This window comes from Acinonyx jubatus, chromosome B2 (genome assembly GCF_027475565.1).
Source record: "Acinonyx jubatus isolate Ajub_Pintada_27869175 chromosome B2, VMU_Ajub_asm_v1.0, whole genome shotgun sequence".
In the NCBI taxonomy this organism is placed as follows: domain Eukaryota; kingdom Metazoa; phylum Chordata; class Mammalia; order Carnivora; family Felidae; genus Acinonyx; species Acinonyx jubatus.
The window spans coordinates 92,757,125-92,774,537 of NC_069385.1; the positions used below are offsets into that span (position 1 = coordinate 92,757,125).

The following is a 17,413-nucleotide window of genomic DNA, read 5'->3' on the forward strand; positions in this document are numbered from 1 at the left end:
AATTTACAAATATTTGCACAGCTAAACTTTGGTAATATGGTCCAAACAAATATATCTTCAAGGAAAAAAAAACAAAAACAAAAAAACTGAGAGGGTTTACCAGCAAGAAATACACACAAAAGTAACTTGAAAAGGAAGTACTTCCAGAATAAGGAAAATTATTCCAGAATTAGGAAATTAAAAGGCACAGGCGCCTGAGTGGCTTAATCGGTTAAATTTCCGACTTTGACTCTGGTCATGATCTCAGGGTTAGTGAATTCGAGCCCCACTTCAGGCTCTGTGCTGACAGCTCATAGCCTGGAGCCTGCTTCCAATTCTGTGTCTCCTTCTTTCTCTGCCCATCTCCAACTCGTGTGTGCACGCACGCTCTCTCTCCCTCTCTTTCTCTCTCACAAATATAAATTTAAAAAAAAGGAAATTAAAATGAAGAAATATTCTATATAAACCAATAATTTGAATATATTACTTGAGTTGAAACAAAACAATACATAAAAAGATACAAACGATTTTTTTCAGTGAGTCAAATTGATCCTCAGCTTTCTTTGTGGTTACAGGTTATTTCTCAGCCACCTGTTGTTTTCCTCTGGACAGAGATATTCTATATGCTCTACATGAAGGAACACACAGAATTTTGTGTCAGGCCCCTCAATTTTCATGGGAATATATTCCCCCATCCTTAAGCACTCATATAACCTACCAAAGCATCCAGATACTTTCTATTTTCTGGGTACTATCCACCCGTGTTATCAGCAGTAGCATCAACATAGTAAATCATTGACTAGATAAAGTATTTTATGGGAAAGTAAAACAAAAAACCTCCTCATAGATTAAATTGTGATACAGTGTTGGAGAATAGTTGTAAGACTGTGGAGGTATGATGTTATCTTTGCCAGGTAAAAGCAAACTATTACTAGATTTCTCTGCTTGTTAGAATAGAGATAGAGCCTTTGCTGAGATGATGCTTATATACCAAGTGCCAGAAAATTGTGTTTATTTGGTCTACTAAAGTGATCACATCTGAAATGTCAGGCAACATTGTAATCCTGCTTAATTAAGCATGTATATTGTCATTGTCAAAGACTCATCCTCAGAGACCTTCTGTACTAGGCAGTGTGAAGGCAAAAATATTATGGGCATGAGATATAAATCACCATGTCTGGAGCATCTGGGTGGCTCAGTTGGTTAAGTGTCTGACTCTTGGTTTCAGCTCAGGTCATGGTCTCACGGTTTCATGAGTTTGAACCCGGCGTCAGGCTCCATGCCAACCGTGCAGAGCCTGCTTGGGATTTTCTGTCTCCCTCTCCCTCTGCCCCTCCTCCACTTGAGCTGTCTCTGTCTCTCTCAAAATAAATAAATAAACTTTAAAAATAAAATAAATCACTGTACCTACCTAAACTTTTAAGTCTTACTGAAGACATTGAACTCAATGATAATTTTAGTGAGTGCTGCTTTTGTACAGCAAGAAGGATAGAAGCCAAATTAGAAAGGACTAAGGCAGTGGAAATATCTTATCATTATAGCCTTATAAGTGTTATTTCACTAATTTTATCTGTTCTAATTCCCATGATTACTGGTGATTTTAACATTATAATTCTTCCAAAAATATATAAATAATAACATAACACCATTTACCTACCACTACCCAGTGTACGAAGCAAATCATTACCAATACATTTTAAGTCTCTTTGTAACCCAGTTTACCATTTCAGGAATAAACACTGTAGTGAATTTGTCTTTATCATCCTTATAGTATTGTTTTATTTATTTTAAATACTTTATATAAATAATATCAACTATATGTATTCTTTTGCAAGTTCACCCATGTTGGTAGTTTTTTTGTTTTGTTTTGTTTTGTTTTGTTTTGTTTTGTTTTGTTTTAGTGTGCTGATTTTGGAAGACAGGGAGAGGGAGAGAGGTGATGGGAAGGCACAGAGAGAGGGAGAGAGAGAGAATCCCAAGCAGGCTCTGCATTGTCAGCATGGAGCCCGAAGCAGGGCTCGAACTCAGGAACTGTAAGATCATGACTTGAGCCGAAACCAAGAATTGGACATTTAAATGACTGAGTCACCCAAGTACCCCAGCCATGTTGGTATTGTAGGAGTAACACATTTCACTGTTGTATAGTATTCATTTATATGCCCCTGTCACAATTTATACTCTCAACATTCTATTGATGAAAATTTGGACTTTCTTTGTGTTCATTTATTTTATAAGTTATACCCTTCCAAATATTCTCATGTATGCCTCCTTCAGTAAATATACAAGAGATTCTTAAAATATTGAAGAGCAATTGACTGCTGATTTATGCACGTCTTAATTAGTACCAGACATTGCCAAATAGTTTTCCGATATGTTTGCGCCAAATTTTACTTGCCCCAGTAATATGTAACAGTTCCAGTGACTCTAACACATCTTCCCCAACACTTGAAATTATGATACTTTTTAATTTTTGCCATCTGAAGACTGTAAAAATATGTTTCCAATAGTAATTGAAATTGTATTTTCCTGAGTACTAATGAAGTGGATCATTTTTAAATGTGTTTGGTTTTTATACCATTTGCCAAAATTTCTATTTTTTGTAATTTCTCTAATGCTCTGGATTTAGTTCCCATGATTATCAATGACTTACTGATTATGATTTTTCTTCCAATGTATCATGGCTGTGGGAACAAATATGGTAATCATAAAAATGTCAGTATTCTAATCCATATTACAGTTATGTTTTTAAATTAATAAATTAGCATCCTGATGTCTGTCCTATGGTCATATTTAAATAGCATTAATTGTATTCTCGGGCCTGATTGCCCCATCCCTGATAAGAGCAAGTAGAGGGGTGGGTCATGGGGACTGGCAGCTTAATTGTAGCTTTACCTGTGAAGTCCTGAGTATCTTGCCTTAGGTTAATGATTTTCAAACATATTTAACAAACTGTTACTCATAATCTTCTATAGAACAGTAAAACCACTCTAATTGAAGCACCACAGGAGCCCAGACTCTGGCTCACCTGCTCTGCCATCAGAAACTGGGCAAGGTTAATCTGGGGGTGGAGGGAGAAAAAATACACATTAGAGATTTAAAAAAAAAAAAAAAGGACATAACCACAAAGTATACATTAAATTTTTTTTATCATAGTGTTTATATAAATCAATGGCAATGTGTTGAGTAGGTCTGTGAAAGATATGATTTTTTTGAAAAAAAAATCACTAAAATGATTCAAGAAGATGCAAAGACCAATAAGCAAAGAAGGCAGTGAAACTGAACAATGAATGTTCAAAATTCAGAGTAGGATAGTGTGGATAGTAACATTTGGGTATTTTGAGAATTATGTAGTCTTGGAAGGTAAGTGAAAAATGCTCTTGTGTGTCAAACAAAAATGTTGCTTATGGTTCTAGCAATGGGAAACTATTTCAGTCTTTTTAAACAGGAAAATAATACAGTTGACCCTTAAGCGACCCAGACTTGAACTGCATGGGTCCACTCATATGTAGATTTTTTACAGTACAGTTCTGTACATGTATTTTCTCTTCCTTATGATTTTCTTAATAACATCTTTCTTTCTGTAGCTTACTTCATTGTAAGAATTTAGACTATAGTACATATAACATACAAATTATGTGTTAATCAACTATTAATGTTATCAGTAAGGCTTCCAACCAACAGTATGGTATTAGTTAAGGTTGGGGGGAGTCAGAAGTTATACTCAGATTTTTTACTGTGCAGGGCAGGCAGGGGCGTGGTGGCCACCCCTAATACCCGAGTTGTTCAATGGTCAAGTGTATATAAATCTTTAAGACTTTGGAGTTTCTCACAAATCATGTGTATAGTATGTAAGTCTATTTCATGGGTCTTGGAACTTAATTTTATAACTTTGGAATAATGTACATTATTATACCTTTTGTATTTTTGAATATTATTTGCTGGGTTTATTATATTTTAGTGATGAATACTTTAGGAAGACAGATCTATGGACTAACTAGTGATATTCCTTTTAATCACAGAATTTAACAAAATTAGAATTATAAAAGAAGCAATTATTATTTTTAAGTAAAAACAAAATATTTATTAATAATTGCATTGCATTAGTCTCATCTTCATTTCATAAACTTAGCCATAGGATTTATATGATGTTCTTTCTGGGGAACATAGTAAAAGATTCAACAAAAGCATTAAAATAGTATTTTTAATTTCTACTGAGTAAACCAAGTCTATTTCTCTTACAAAGAAAGAATAACAGACAATATTATGTTTCTTTTAGTACCAGGAATTATAATAAAGTTGTATATGGATAATTTGTGACTTATTGCACTTGTAGCTTTCTTTACATGTTAATATGTCAGTGTCTGGGGTTCCATCCTAGAAGACTTTGATACAAGGCTAAGGGGATTATAACTTATACTATGGACAAAGGTGTTCCATTTCTATTTAGAGTGAATAACATTGTACTGCTCAGTTGCATTGTGTTCAGGGTAAAGATTTCAATCTCTTCTGTGTTTTCTTTATCATAGAGAATTCCATGGTGCTCCCATGAATAACATTTCAGTGTATTGTTGCTATTAATTGACTGTGGTCCTGAATCATACTATAGAAATATATTTGGTAAAAACTATTAAATTCATCACATTTTTAACATAAGGCCCTTCAAACTCGGTACTCTGGTTTCTCTCCTTTGACAATTTGAATTTTATTTTTTTAAATATTATATAATTTAGGGATTTAAAGATCCTCCTTCTTGGTTAATTTATTGGTTTTTCCCATGAGTCAGAACTGATTTTAAATTTTGTTAACCATATAAAAGTTAATATAATTAGATAGATCAGCCCATATGATCTTTTAAGACATTTAAACATAACAGATGTCTGTGTTGTGATGAGAAGTCACCAATTAACTACTGTGTGGCATATTTTGTAAGATGTTTAATACATATTTCTGTATAAAGATGCTGTGTGTTTTTTTCATTTATAATTGGAAGAAAAATAAATTTGGAGTATGTTCAAATAGCATTGCCTGAAGAGGCTTTTGGAAGCAGCAGGAAAACACTCTACCTAACCCCAATTAGTCTTGTTTTCCACATTCAGGGCAGTTCTGTTTTCAAACATAGCCACTAAACATGATGATAATGGAAATTAATATGGTTAGAAAGCAATTCAATAGCAAATGTTTATTGTTCATAATTGTTTCCTGTCGTAAGTTTCGTAAAATCTGTCAGCTCTAAAAAACAAACAAACAAAAAACAAAAAAAAACATTCAAGGAGTGTGTGAGCTGGGGGAAAAAGCAGGTGTGCCTGAATTATACAATAGATATGCTCTTGCAAAGTAATATGGAAGTCATTTTTTTTTAACAAATTGAATTTTTTTTCTTCCGTTGATGAGTTCACTATTTCTCAGAATAAGGAAACCTGATTATGGATCCAAATAATTTAATTCATATATGAACCCATATATAAAAGACTGTTTTTCTTACAGAAATTTTTTTGGTGGATTTATCAATAACGTGAAAAGGTTAACCACAAAATAAATGTTAAAGCCCCATCTCTATAGTCTTTCCTTATCCCATTTTGACTATAATTTTTTTCTGTTTCTTTTTTTTTCTAAACTACCACAAATGATCATTTTCACTATATTTGTATTTGTCTAATGTCTGTATTTGTCTAAGAATTTGCCTATACTGTGCAAAACTGGTAATGCCATAGGGTGATGCAAAGATGAATCAAACACAGATCTTTCAGATCTGAGAATGAATCATATGGAAGGGTTGATGGGGCAGGTTTTGTTAGAATTTCCCTTTTATGTAATTTTAACATTTCAAATTAGGCTCAGTGCTTCTTAGTGGCAGCAAATGTCAGGAAAAATGGTCAAGGGACCCAAGAAAAAATTTACCACATCAGAAGAATAAATTCTACCAACTTCTAGCTTGGGATTGTCTTCCATGAAGCTAGAATCTAAGCTTCATGAGGATTAAGTCTTTATCTGTTTTTCTCACTACTATATTCCTTGACTGGTACCTGCCATGTAGTAGTCAGTCAATAAATATTTGTTGAATTAATGAACACATCAGTGACTCCAAGTAGGACAGATAAAAGTAATATAAAGAAATAGTGTCTAAAACCATATCATGGTATAACTGACAGACATGCAACATCTAAATAGTTGCCAAATTATATGCTAAATATTTTATTAATTTAAAACCCAAGTACATTTCTTTGTAATCTTAACCATTTTTTCTGCCCTGGCTGCATCCAAATTTCTCATTTATACTTCTTCCAGTATAGAGCTAGTAACATTGTAGTTTAACTTGATTAGCATCTATTTTTCTCCTTGTAATATATATATTAAAAAGTGATGCATGTGCAGTTCAGTATCTGACAAACATTGTGTTCCATCTGGTGAAACTCATACTGTGTTTTCTAATCACAAGCAAATTCCTCTCTTCATTCATCTATCCCCCAATGTCTTCTTAGAATTCATTTATTTAGACTATTCTGTTTCTGCTAATTAAAGTTAATTTACCTCCCTCATCCAAAGTAACAGATTTGCTATTTTACCAATTGTACCCGACATTTATGACAACTGTAACTGGAAGTAAAAAAACAAAGCATGTACCAAAACATTTGTAGATACAATATGAATGGAGTTCAAATTTGGGGGAGTATTCAAGGTGAGCCTTGATAGAAAGGAAGCTTTATATAGCTAGGATTTGGGGGAAGGGAATTCCAGACAGAACAGTGTGAACACAAGCAGAACCACAGAAGAAAGTGTAATTCAAGCTTACCAGTAGATCTGTGTGTGTGGAAGCACTGAAAAATAAGAGCATGGAAGGCTTGGTGTACTCCATAAGCAGTAATTATTCTGTAGTTAGGGAAGGATTTTGACCAAATCTCTGAGGTGATTACCCCTGAGTAAAGTTGACGTGATAGCAATGACAGCTAATAGAAACTATAGGCAGGGAGGCCAGTTAGAAAGAAGCTATTGCCAACAGTTAAGTTGAAGCATAATGAGAATTAAATAAGGGCAGTGGTAGCAGAAGGAAAATTGCTAGATTTGATCTAAGAAAGAGGTGACAGGAGCCACCAATGGTTTGAGAAGAGATGGGTGGATAATGATGCTGAATTTCTAAGCCTGGGAGTGTAAGTGCTGGGAATGAGAAAATGGAGGAGGATCAGGTTTAGATAAAGCACAGACAAACTAGTTGACCCAGGACAGAGCCTTGGAAACTATGTGCATTGTGGAATAGTTTGAAAGAACAGTCTGCAAAGAAGCTGTTGTTCAGGTGAGGAGATGGTCAAAGTGCAGTATAGTGTCATGAGCAACAAGGAGAATGTTTTAATAAAATAAGTGTTAAGTATTACAGAGTTTTCTAGGCATCTGAGAACTAATGCAGGATTTGCTAAGTAGGCCTAAAAACAGATCCGTTTGAAAAAAGATCTAGTAAAATCTAGAGCCAAGGAAATTAATTTTGAGAAATTAAAGATTGTGTGCAAAAAGCCAAGAAATGCTAAAAAATATGTGATGTAAAATATGTAAGTTACCATATATCTTAAATCAAGTAGTTGCTAATACATATGTTATATTTATATCTGACAAAACAAAGTTATGAACATAACAGGACATTAAAAATAAACTCTTTCACATGCACCAAGATATAGTGCTGTAAACAAAATGAGATGCCATATCTAAAAACAAGATCTAACTGGGAAGAGTTCTTGATATAACAAGCATTTGAAGAAAAAAAGAGGATTTTAGAGACACGACTTTGAGGAAATGTTTTTGTAGAGAGCTATCTTGTCCTCACCTCACATTCTCCCACCCATCACATCTGACAGTGTTTGGGGGGAGCTAAAACCAAATCACTTGGAAAGGAAGACCATGGACCAACAGAGTCATATATTTATACCTGAGAAAGAGAGCCAAAGCAGCCTTCGGGAGTATATGTGTGTGCGTGCGTACATGGGAGCGCGTAAAGACTGAAAACTAACAATACCCTCACAGACAGTAGAGCAGGGAATGTAGAAGTATTTCCCAGGGACTAGATACAGACCCCTCAGGAAAGAAATTTGGTCTAGGGTCATTTTTAGGTTCTACCCAAGTAGTAGTTTTTTCTAGTCAAGTGACCTAGACAGCCTTAACATTCCCCTCAGTTTGACTAAACTTTAGACAGTCTTCTTCCTGACTCTAGGCCCGTTCTGTGATGAAGATAGGAAGAAGCTTATATTTTTTTAGGGGGTTAAGGCCAATTAGCAAACAGTAGTTTGTGATTCCCCCACCTCAGCTCTCAAAAGCTCTACCACTCTTTGTTTCAGAGGAATTAAGGAAAGACTGAATTCTGACCCCTCTCCTTTATTGCAGTAGTCTTGAATAAAGTCTTTGCCTGATTAACTTTATCTAGTACAACTTTTACTTTGACACAAGTAAGTGGCTGTCTACCGAGGAGTCTGTGCTAAAGTGAAAAATCAATATGGGACCAAGTTAGAAGTGACAAGCCAAAGGCAGGTCATGGCACAAGTCCTAGGAATTGTAGTTGGCAAAGGATTTCTAAAGAATTCACACATGCTCATGAGTCATAGGGTTCCCAGATTTAAGAACTAAAAATGTGACACGTGGAGTTAAATTTGAATTTCAAATACAAATAATTCTTCTAGTATATTTTGTGAAATCTTTCATACATACTTACACTAAACATTATTTGTTGTTTATCTGAAAATGAAACTGGACTGAGCATGTTGTATTTTACGACATTTCTACCGCAAGAGAAACCGTCAGTTTTAAACATCTGCTATTCCTAGAGAGCGAGAGCTTGCTTATAACAGCATCAATCACCAGCTCTTACAGCTCTCTTTTACTGTATACTTCTCTCTCCTTTCCACTCCACCTACCCTCCTCCACATTCAAAGCTGAAAGGGTCAGAAACAGCAGCTAGCATGAACGGGAGGTGGTAAGACAAGAAAAAGAACAGAAATCAGCTTCCTTCTGCCCCTCAAGGCGGATAGCAGTGTCAGGTCCCTCCAGGTCTTGGCTGGTGGAAGAGGGTAGGTAGGGGATATCCTATCTCTGAAGGAAGATTTGAGTGTTGATAATAAAGTTGCATTTCCACATTCTGTGTATTAATACCTGTTCAAAGTACCAAGTCTATAGATCTACGTTGCTAGTCTATAGGTACATGACAATAAAATAAGTACTTTTCAAATTTTATGTGCTTCAATATTTTGAGATTAATCATTTAAAAGATTAATAACTTGGGGCATCTGACTCAGTCGGTTAAGCAGCCAACTCTTGATTTCTGCTCAGATCATGATCTCACAATTCATGAGTTTGAGCCCCCTGTCGGGCTCTGCACTGACAGTGCAGAACCTGCTTGGGATTCTCTATCACCCTCTCCCTCTGCCCCTCCCCCACTTGCACTCTCTCTTTCTCTCCTAAAATAAGTAAAATAAACTTATTTTTTTAAATAAAAGAGTAATAATTCTAAAAGGATAACTCTAAAAAATTAACTTTGCATATTGTAGTAATACCACTTATAAAATATCTAAGTATTATTGGAAAGCACTAAATATTAATGAATATTAATAAAACTTTTCTGTGTGATAATTTATTTTCTTTTTAAATCTATATTTTTTATCAATCTCTACACCAAACATGAGGCTGAAACTCACAACCCCAAGATAAAGAGTCATATGCTCTTCTAGCTGAGCCAAGCAGGCACCCCACTATATGGTTTGATAGAGAGATTTTCTATCTTTATATAGAAATGCACCTATAGATTTTCTAATCTTTTGTGTCACAGATTTTTTTCAGTACTTTCCTATTGACGTGTAATTACACCAAATAAAGTTCATTGATTTAAGTATACAATGTGATTTATAGACATTCATATCAGAATATTTTAAAAATCTAATGAATACTATTTCACATGTGCAAAAACACAGATTTTGTTTCCTACAATTTCAGGGTGTTTATTTACCTTTAAAGCCCATCCATCAATGACAAAATTTTTGCTCTAGGTCTTTTCCTCTGGACTGGTGGTTGATTATTTGAGACAATGACTTCACAAATCTATTATACTTATGTATCAGAATTTCTTAATATTGAGTCTAATGTTTGTAAATATAAACTTTATCTTTTTATATGAATGCTAACTATAAATGCTATGTTCTTATCTACAGGATTAGCAGAATGTACTATGACCTTTTTTTTTCTTTCAGGTGCAGGTTTACTTTTTCCATCTTTCAGTGGAAATTCCTATCTAGAATTACCTTTTTTTATAACCCTGGATGAGTTCACATGTGTTCCAGGGAAAGAACATAACAAAACTGTTACCATCTACTTGACTATAAAAACAAACACTTTGAATGGAACTATTCTCTACAGTGAGTATTAAATGTTGGACTTCCTATATGTCAGTTTTCTTTCTCAAATGTTAACCTATTGAAGCAATGAATTATTCATTTAAATATTGTAGGAAAACTTTTCTAGCTTAGTGCATGAAGCATTACCAAAAGAAAATCTTAGTTCTTTCTAGTTTTCTTAAGAAGTTTCTTTAATTTATGAGTTTTTCAATGGAACATGACTTACAAACAGGCTCTTAACCAGCAAGGAAGAATATAGCAAGCATATGAATTTGATGGCATATGGCTATAGCAGTAAAACATAAATGCTTCAAATGTTTCAGAGCATATTTTTATAATATAAATCACTAAATATGAATTGAATTCAATACTTAGTAATTTGTAAAATGGCATTCCAAAGCTGAGGTTCATTCGATAATTGGGAAAATTTCCTATCACACTTTTAGCGTTATCTTAGCTGGTTAGAAAAATAGTATAGTATTAACAGTATTTATTTAAGGAAATGCATCTATATCAAGGTTTCCCTAATTACGCAATGTGCTCACAGGGATTTCTATAACCAGAATTTACAGATTTCTTTCTTCTATGGCTGAATATCACTAAAGTATATTCCGTGCAGTATTCCAAATGTGATAATGTTTTTTTTTCTTTTTTTCTTTTGAAATGAATATACAATAGTTTTAACAATTCCCTATATTGGAGGTATAATGTCTTCAGTGCTTAGATAGATTATCCATTCTAGGGAAAGTCATTATTTCTAAAAATGTTTTCTACTCTACTTTGAAATATTTTGCAAACTTGAGTCATCATTTTGTACTTTCCAGAAAAATTAAACCTTTTTATTAATGGCTATGAGTAAAATGCTTAAAAGAAGCATTTATTGGAAAACGGGGTGAAATTAGAAGTTTTGAATATTAAAACTGAAAATTTGGGGCACCTGGGTAGCTCAGTTGGTTGAGTGTTCAACTCTTCATTTTGGCTCAGGTCATGATCCCAGGGTCATGAGATCAAGCCCTTGTATCAGGCTCCATGCTGGGCATGGAACATGCTTGAGATTCTCTCTCTCCCTCCTGCTGCCCATATCTCCTGCTTGCATCATCTATCTATCTATCTATCTATCTATCTATCTATTAAATTATTATATATTAAAAATTATATACATTAAAAATCAATTTAAAAAATTTTTTAATGTTTATTTATTTTTGAGAGAGAGAGAGAGAGAAAAACAGAGCCTGAGTTGGGGAGGGGCAGAGAGAGGGGGAGACACAGAATCCCAAGCAGACTCCAGACTTCGAGCTATCAATGCAGGGCCCAACACAGGGCTCGAACTCATGAACTGTGAGACCATGACCTGAGCTGAAGTCGGGCACCCAACCAACTGAGCCACCCAGGCGCACCTACACTAAAAACAAATTTTAAACTGAAAACTTGTTATATTTTAGAAAGAAACTAATGTCAGAACTAGACAAACATTATTTATTTTCCAGGAGTGTAAGCACCCATGTTAAAATGATGGCTTTAGAATGAATTATTTATAAATCTGATTTATTTATATTTAGAGAGAGAGAGAGAGAGAGAAGAAAAAAAAGGAAAAGGAAAATTTGTTTTATGTATAAAACCTAAGTTGTGGTAGACAACCATGAAATTTGGAGGTAATAGTATATTGCAGGGGAAAGGAAACAAAACAAAACACAGAACAAAAGACACAAACATAATAATTTAAAGACACAAAGCAAAGTGATTTTCTGGCTTTGCAATTTTTTTAAGTTATATAGAGTAAGACGGTGTTTTCTTGTAGAGAGTGTGTCTTTACCAGCTAAAAACAGCTCATTGCCAAAGAAGCAGCCAGCCCCTGGGAAGTCTCCTCTGGGCTCATGCTCCTGGCTCATATCTATGCTTGTGCTCAATGTGCTCTTTTTAAAAGCCATAAAAATACATGCCAAGCATATATACACCCTGTCTAAGTTGGTACTTTAATTTAAACCAATAAACTGAAGATGTTAGTGCCATAAGATTATTCTTGCTTTTTATATCCAGTGACCTCCAAAAAAAAAAAAAAAATCAAACTAGAAATTATTTTAAAAAAAAACAAAACACCATGCCTTTGTAATGATTATCAATTTCTGTCTTTGTCTTACATAATTGTTGTCCCAGAACTGGATACATCAAAGCTATTTACTCAAGGGAGTTTCATAGCCTGTGAATGGAGAAAATATTTTTGTCTAGAAAGCATTCTTTTGTTCATCTGTTGAGTGGTAATTTAATCCTACACTGTTGGGAATACCTCAGCAGAATGTTTCATGGGATTTTTGCTTTCAGCCTTCTTCGAATTTATCAACCTCATAAAAGCCTCACAACAGATGAACATGAAGATTTTTGTGATTCAGTTAAACATCCGTAGTTTAAAAGGTGTCCCTTAACTTGACTTAAGGGCTAATTTTCTTTCCTTTGAAGTCAGTATATTACATGTAGGAGCAATTAAGAATAGTGAGGAAATTAGAACAGATGTTTCACTTTAGAGACTAGGAGTTGATTTTTGTCTGTTTTTTGTTTTGTTTTGTTTGTTTTTTAGTTTTGTCATTTTCATTCCTGGACATTTCAGTAAAAACTCAAATCATTCTACAAACATTTATTGAATACTTGTGTTTTATATCACCCAATTTTAAAGGGAGAAGGATAGAGAAATATCAGGTTGATAAGCCGGTGTCGGCTTTGAATTATATTCCTAGTTCAAAAGTGTAGATTTATCTTTTCTCAGTTTGCCTCACCAACTAATTGATGTTGAAAAGGAACAAAAGGAAGATAAAACTGGAATCCTTATGGGGTTACAGTAAAAATCCTTAGAAAGGATAGTTTAAAAAAGAACTCTCTGTGGGAGAGAGACAGCTCTGAGAACAGCAGTCAAGATGAAAAGAAAGCTTTTTGAATCTGCCACTGAACCAATTCAGAATTCTGGAACCCCGTCAAAGGAGCTACTAATAGGTCACGGGAGAAGGGATGAGACCACACAAAACTCTTTAGGTGCACTTTCAGAAAATGAGCTCTATTTGGCCAGCGGTATCAATCAGGAGGTTTCGTCATGAGATGTACTACTATGCAGTTGAATCCCATTCTGTGCTACTTCTTTGAAAAGAAATAAGCATGCCCTTTGGAAGTATGTGATCTTTGAGAAGTAGGAGCAGACATCTGACCAAGTTGCAGGAGGCAAATTACATGAGCAACTCCAGTGAGAGAACAAGATTCAGAAGCAATCTTTGTATTACTTAATATTTGTATTTGAGAAAGAAAGTATAAGAAGGGCTAGTCTTAGGTATTTATTCCAGGTAGAAATTGACAGAACAAGTAGGATCATTGGATCCTCCTTTTTCGTGCATTTGGGGAGGGCTAGAAGAAGAGATTTCTGAGATTGCTGAGGAAAACACATGAAATATAAAGTATCATAACATCTGCTTTTCTCTATAAAATGATTCCCAGTAGAATACACAATATCTTCATTAGATACTTATTACGCCAAGGCCAGTGAAATCCCACAGTAGTTCCTGACAGCATTTAATAAATATCTTCTTATCTTCTTTTCTTAGAGAAAAAAGTGTGCTCAGTTTTAATCAATTTTACAATGTGCACTGTAAAATTCTTTGAATATCTTTGTCCCTCCTTGATAGCTCCCAGTGGAGCTTGCTCCAGACGGCTAGGAGAGGGAGTGGAGTGGAAAGCATGGTTGGATGAATTCATACATTGCCATTTACAAGATACACAAAGATTGCTTTTCATCTTATTTTTTATGACAGGAAAGTCAAATTCAACAAATTTTAACTGAGTGCCAAGAAAGCACATCACACTCTTCTAGGCACTGTGACCTGTACAAAGAGAGATAAATAACCTGTACCCTTTTCTCACCGTTTAGCTGACTGTGATAGGACTCAATTATAATAGGAGTAGAAATTAAGAACAAGGGCTGAGTAAAGAGATTCCTTACACTAGGAATCTGTGTTTATGTCTCTTCACCTAAATAGGGAACACTTAGTAATCTGGAATTATGTTTTACATCTCTCTTCCACCTACCTCCTCAGTACTTCACCAGTGCCTTGTGTAGAGTAAGGTTTTTAAGAATTGTTCATAAAGTTCTGTTGATGAGTTACTCAACTGTGATTGTTGTGATGAAAAATGAGTAGGTATTGAAACTATAATAAACCATTCTGTTAGTAAGCAAGTTTAAAAAAATGGTGCAGATTTCAAGGGTTTACTCAAAATTTAGCTTAAATCAAAGATAATTTTATCCTGGGTCTATTTAACGACGAGGAGCATAACAGGGGTTGGCAGTTTTTTCTGTAATGGCCAAAGAGTAAATATTTTTCGGGCCACACACTCTGTGTTACAACAGTTCAGCTCTGCCAGTGTAGCATGAAAGCAGCCATAGACAGTATGGGATTGTGAATGAATACAGCTGTGTTGCAAAAAATCTTTTACTTGCAGAACCAAACAGTGGAAGAATTTGATCTGTGGGCTATAGTTTGCCAACCCTTGACCGAGAATGATGTGATTATTGTTAGACGTCTCTTGAAAGAGAACATTGTGTTAAGAAAAATTAAACTCTATTTCTGTGATTGAAATTTATGAAGACATAAATCAGTGAGAGATACACAGTATTTCTATGTAATTCTATGTAATTATATCAAGAAATGGACCCGTGAGGAACAAACTTGCTTCTAACAGACAGAGGTAGGGGCAAAAACAAACAAATGAGCCCATTCAAGGATTGGAATTGGTGCCATGCCCACCTCAAGAACAGTAAAATCCAGTGATTAAGAAAATTACTGTGGAGCTAGACTATCTGGCTCTGCCCTCTGGGCAAATTACTTAACATCTCTGTGCCTCAGTATCTGTAAAATGGAATCGTATTATTTGTAATAATACCAAAGATATGAAAATTTCGTTGTAAGGATGGGGAGAGTTCACACATTTAATATGCTTAAAATTGTGTTTGGTGTATGGCAACATGAAGTCAATGCTAAATATCTTCTTCGGCTAATGTTCTAATCCTTCCTCTCTCATAACTTGCCTGGTAAGGAGTCTTGGGAATTAGATGCCCAGGATGCTGTATTCTTATCTAATAGGTGTCCTTAACATTACATCCATCTGATAGACATACCACCCTGAGAAAGAATATTTAGACTATAAAAAATCTTAGAATCAGAAATGAGACAGTAATGGAGCAAACAGTAGATGCAATTTTTTGTTTCATTTTTAACCATTTCATCCAAATGAGGAGGATTCATTTCCTGTAAGAATCTTGTGTTGTGAGTTGTGTTTTCTTTCCTGGTTAAGCACAATTGGCAGCCGAGGCAAAATTAAAATAGGGTCTCAATAAATTTTAGCAACTGTCCCAGAAGCCACTCTGCAGCAGCATGTAATAAACTTGTGTTAATAATTAATTATGTGTGCCAGGCTGCTGCCACAATGTAGCAGTTCTCCTGGAACTTCTCTGCCTCCCATTTTTTCACAGACCAACCAGATCACCCCAACCACGTTCTAACTACTAACATGTGTTCCTGCTCATGTTGCCCCTGTTGCTCTAAGATGTCTTCAACCCTGAGCCACTGCTGCTAAGATTGATACTGGGGTTGCTGCTGCTACATACAAATAAAGACCTTTAAGGAGAGCCAGGAAAGGGGAATTCTTCAGCTACAGTCAAAACATGTGTGCTCAACAGAGGACTCGATGCAAACTCAGGGAATAGTTTTTGTTACATGCCATGAAGGCGCCACCAGGGACGGAGAGATCATCCGCTTACTGCCATAGGCAGTCCTGATCAAAATGTCAGTAGGTAACCAAAGGTAGATGTGAACCCAAGTTAGCTGTGAATTAATTGTACAACACAAGATAAATCAATTAACCTTTATGTATTTCAGTTTGATGACAAATAATGCAGATGAATTTTTATTTTCAAGTTCACGGGGTCTGAAAATGTATATAGGGCACCTGGGTGGCTCAGTTGGTCAAGTCTTTGACTTTGGGTCAGGTCATGATCACATGATTCATGAGTTCGAGCCCCACATAGGGCTCTGCACTGGTAATGGGGAGCTTGCCTGGGATTCTCTCTCTCTCCCTCTCTCTCTGCCCCTCCCTCACTCACACTTTCTCTCTCTCTCTCTCTCTCTCTCTCTCTCTCTCTCTCTCTAAAAATAAATAAATAAACTTAATACAAAAAAAAAAGAAAGAAAGTGTGAGGCACCTGGGTGGCTCAGTCGGTTGAGCATCCAACTTTGGCTCAGGTGGTGATCTTGTGGTTTGTGAGTTCGAGCCCCACATCGAGCTCAGTGCTGACAGCTCAGAGCCTGGAGCCTGCTGCTGATTCTGTGTCTCCTGTCTCTCTGCCCTCCCTTGCTCACATTCTGTCAATATCTCTCACAAAAATAAGTAAGCATTAATTTTTTAAGTGTATATAAAAGTGTTTTTGAAAAATACAAAGTACCATATAAAGGTATGAAGGGATTTTTTGTTTTATGAGAAATGGTAGAAATCTATATCACTTTATGGAAATTTCCAAATTGGACCATCTGTATACCTGATTTAATAAGCATACTATCTGTATTCATCACTATCGAGCCTATAAGGAATGGTGAATTTTATTTTAATTCAAACTGATGACCAGTTGTTTATTTGTACATGAACTCAAATCAAACTGTCGTTGATGTTTGGGAGCACTCATTACAATAGTTCAAATAGAGGAAAATTCTCATTTTTAATGGAAGTGGTACCATATAAACCATAATTACTCTCTTGAGTGTTTCAATTAAGTGATAAAATATCTATGCTTAGAAATTTTGGGGTCTACAACCCAATATAATAACCAAGCAAACCAAAATTATAAAAACTTGAGGACATAATTCTTTCCCTCTCTCTGGCTTATTTCATTATTATTCCTTTCTTGTAAGACTAAATGTATACTGTATACTGTATAACATGTATATACATATATACTATGTATATAATTTATACATTTTAGACTCAATTATTAGGGTTATCTCTCTAAAATGCTATGATATGATATCTAGAAACTAGAGTTCTGTAAT

At 35.0% G+C, this 17,413-nt stretch overlaps 1 protein-coding gene across 1 annotated transcript in view; it reads left to right on the plus strand.

Annotated features, from left to right (window-relative positions):
* The window catches only part of EYS (eyes shut homolog), a 1,591,614-nt gene that overhangs the window by 1,272,069 nt on the left and 302,132 nt on the right, over positions 1-17,413 (plus strand). The window contains exon 30 of the mRNA XM_053222617.1: positions 10,197-10,361. Coding sequence (XP_053078592.1) covers positions 10,197-10,361 — 165 coding nt within the window. The remainder of the gene's footprint in view (positions 1-10,196; positions 10,362-17,413) is intronic.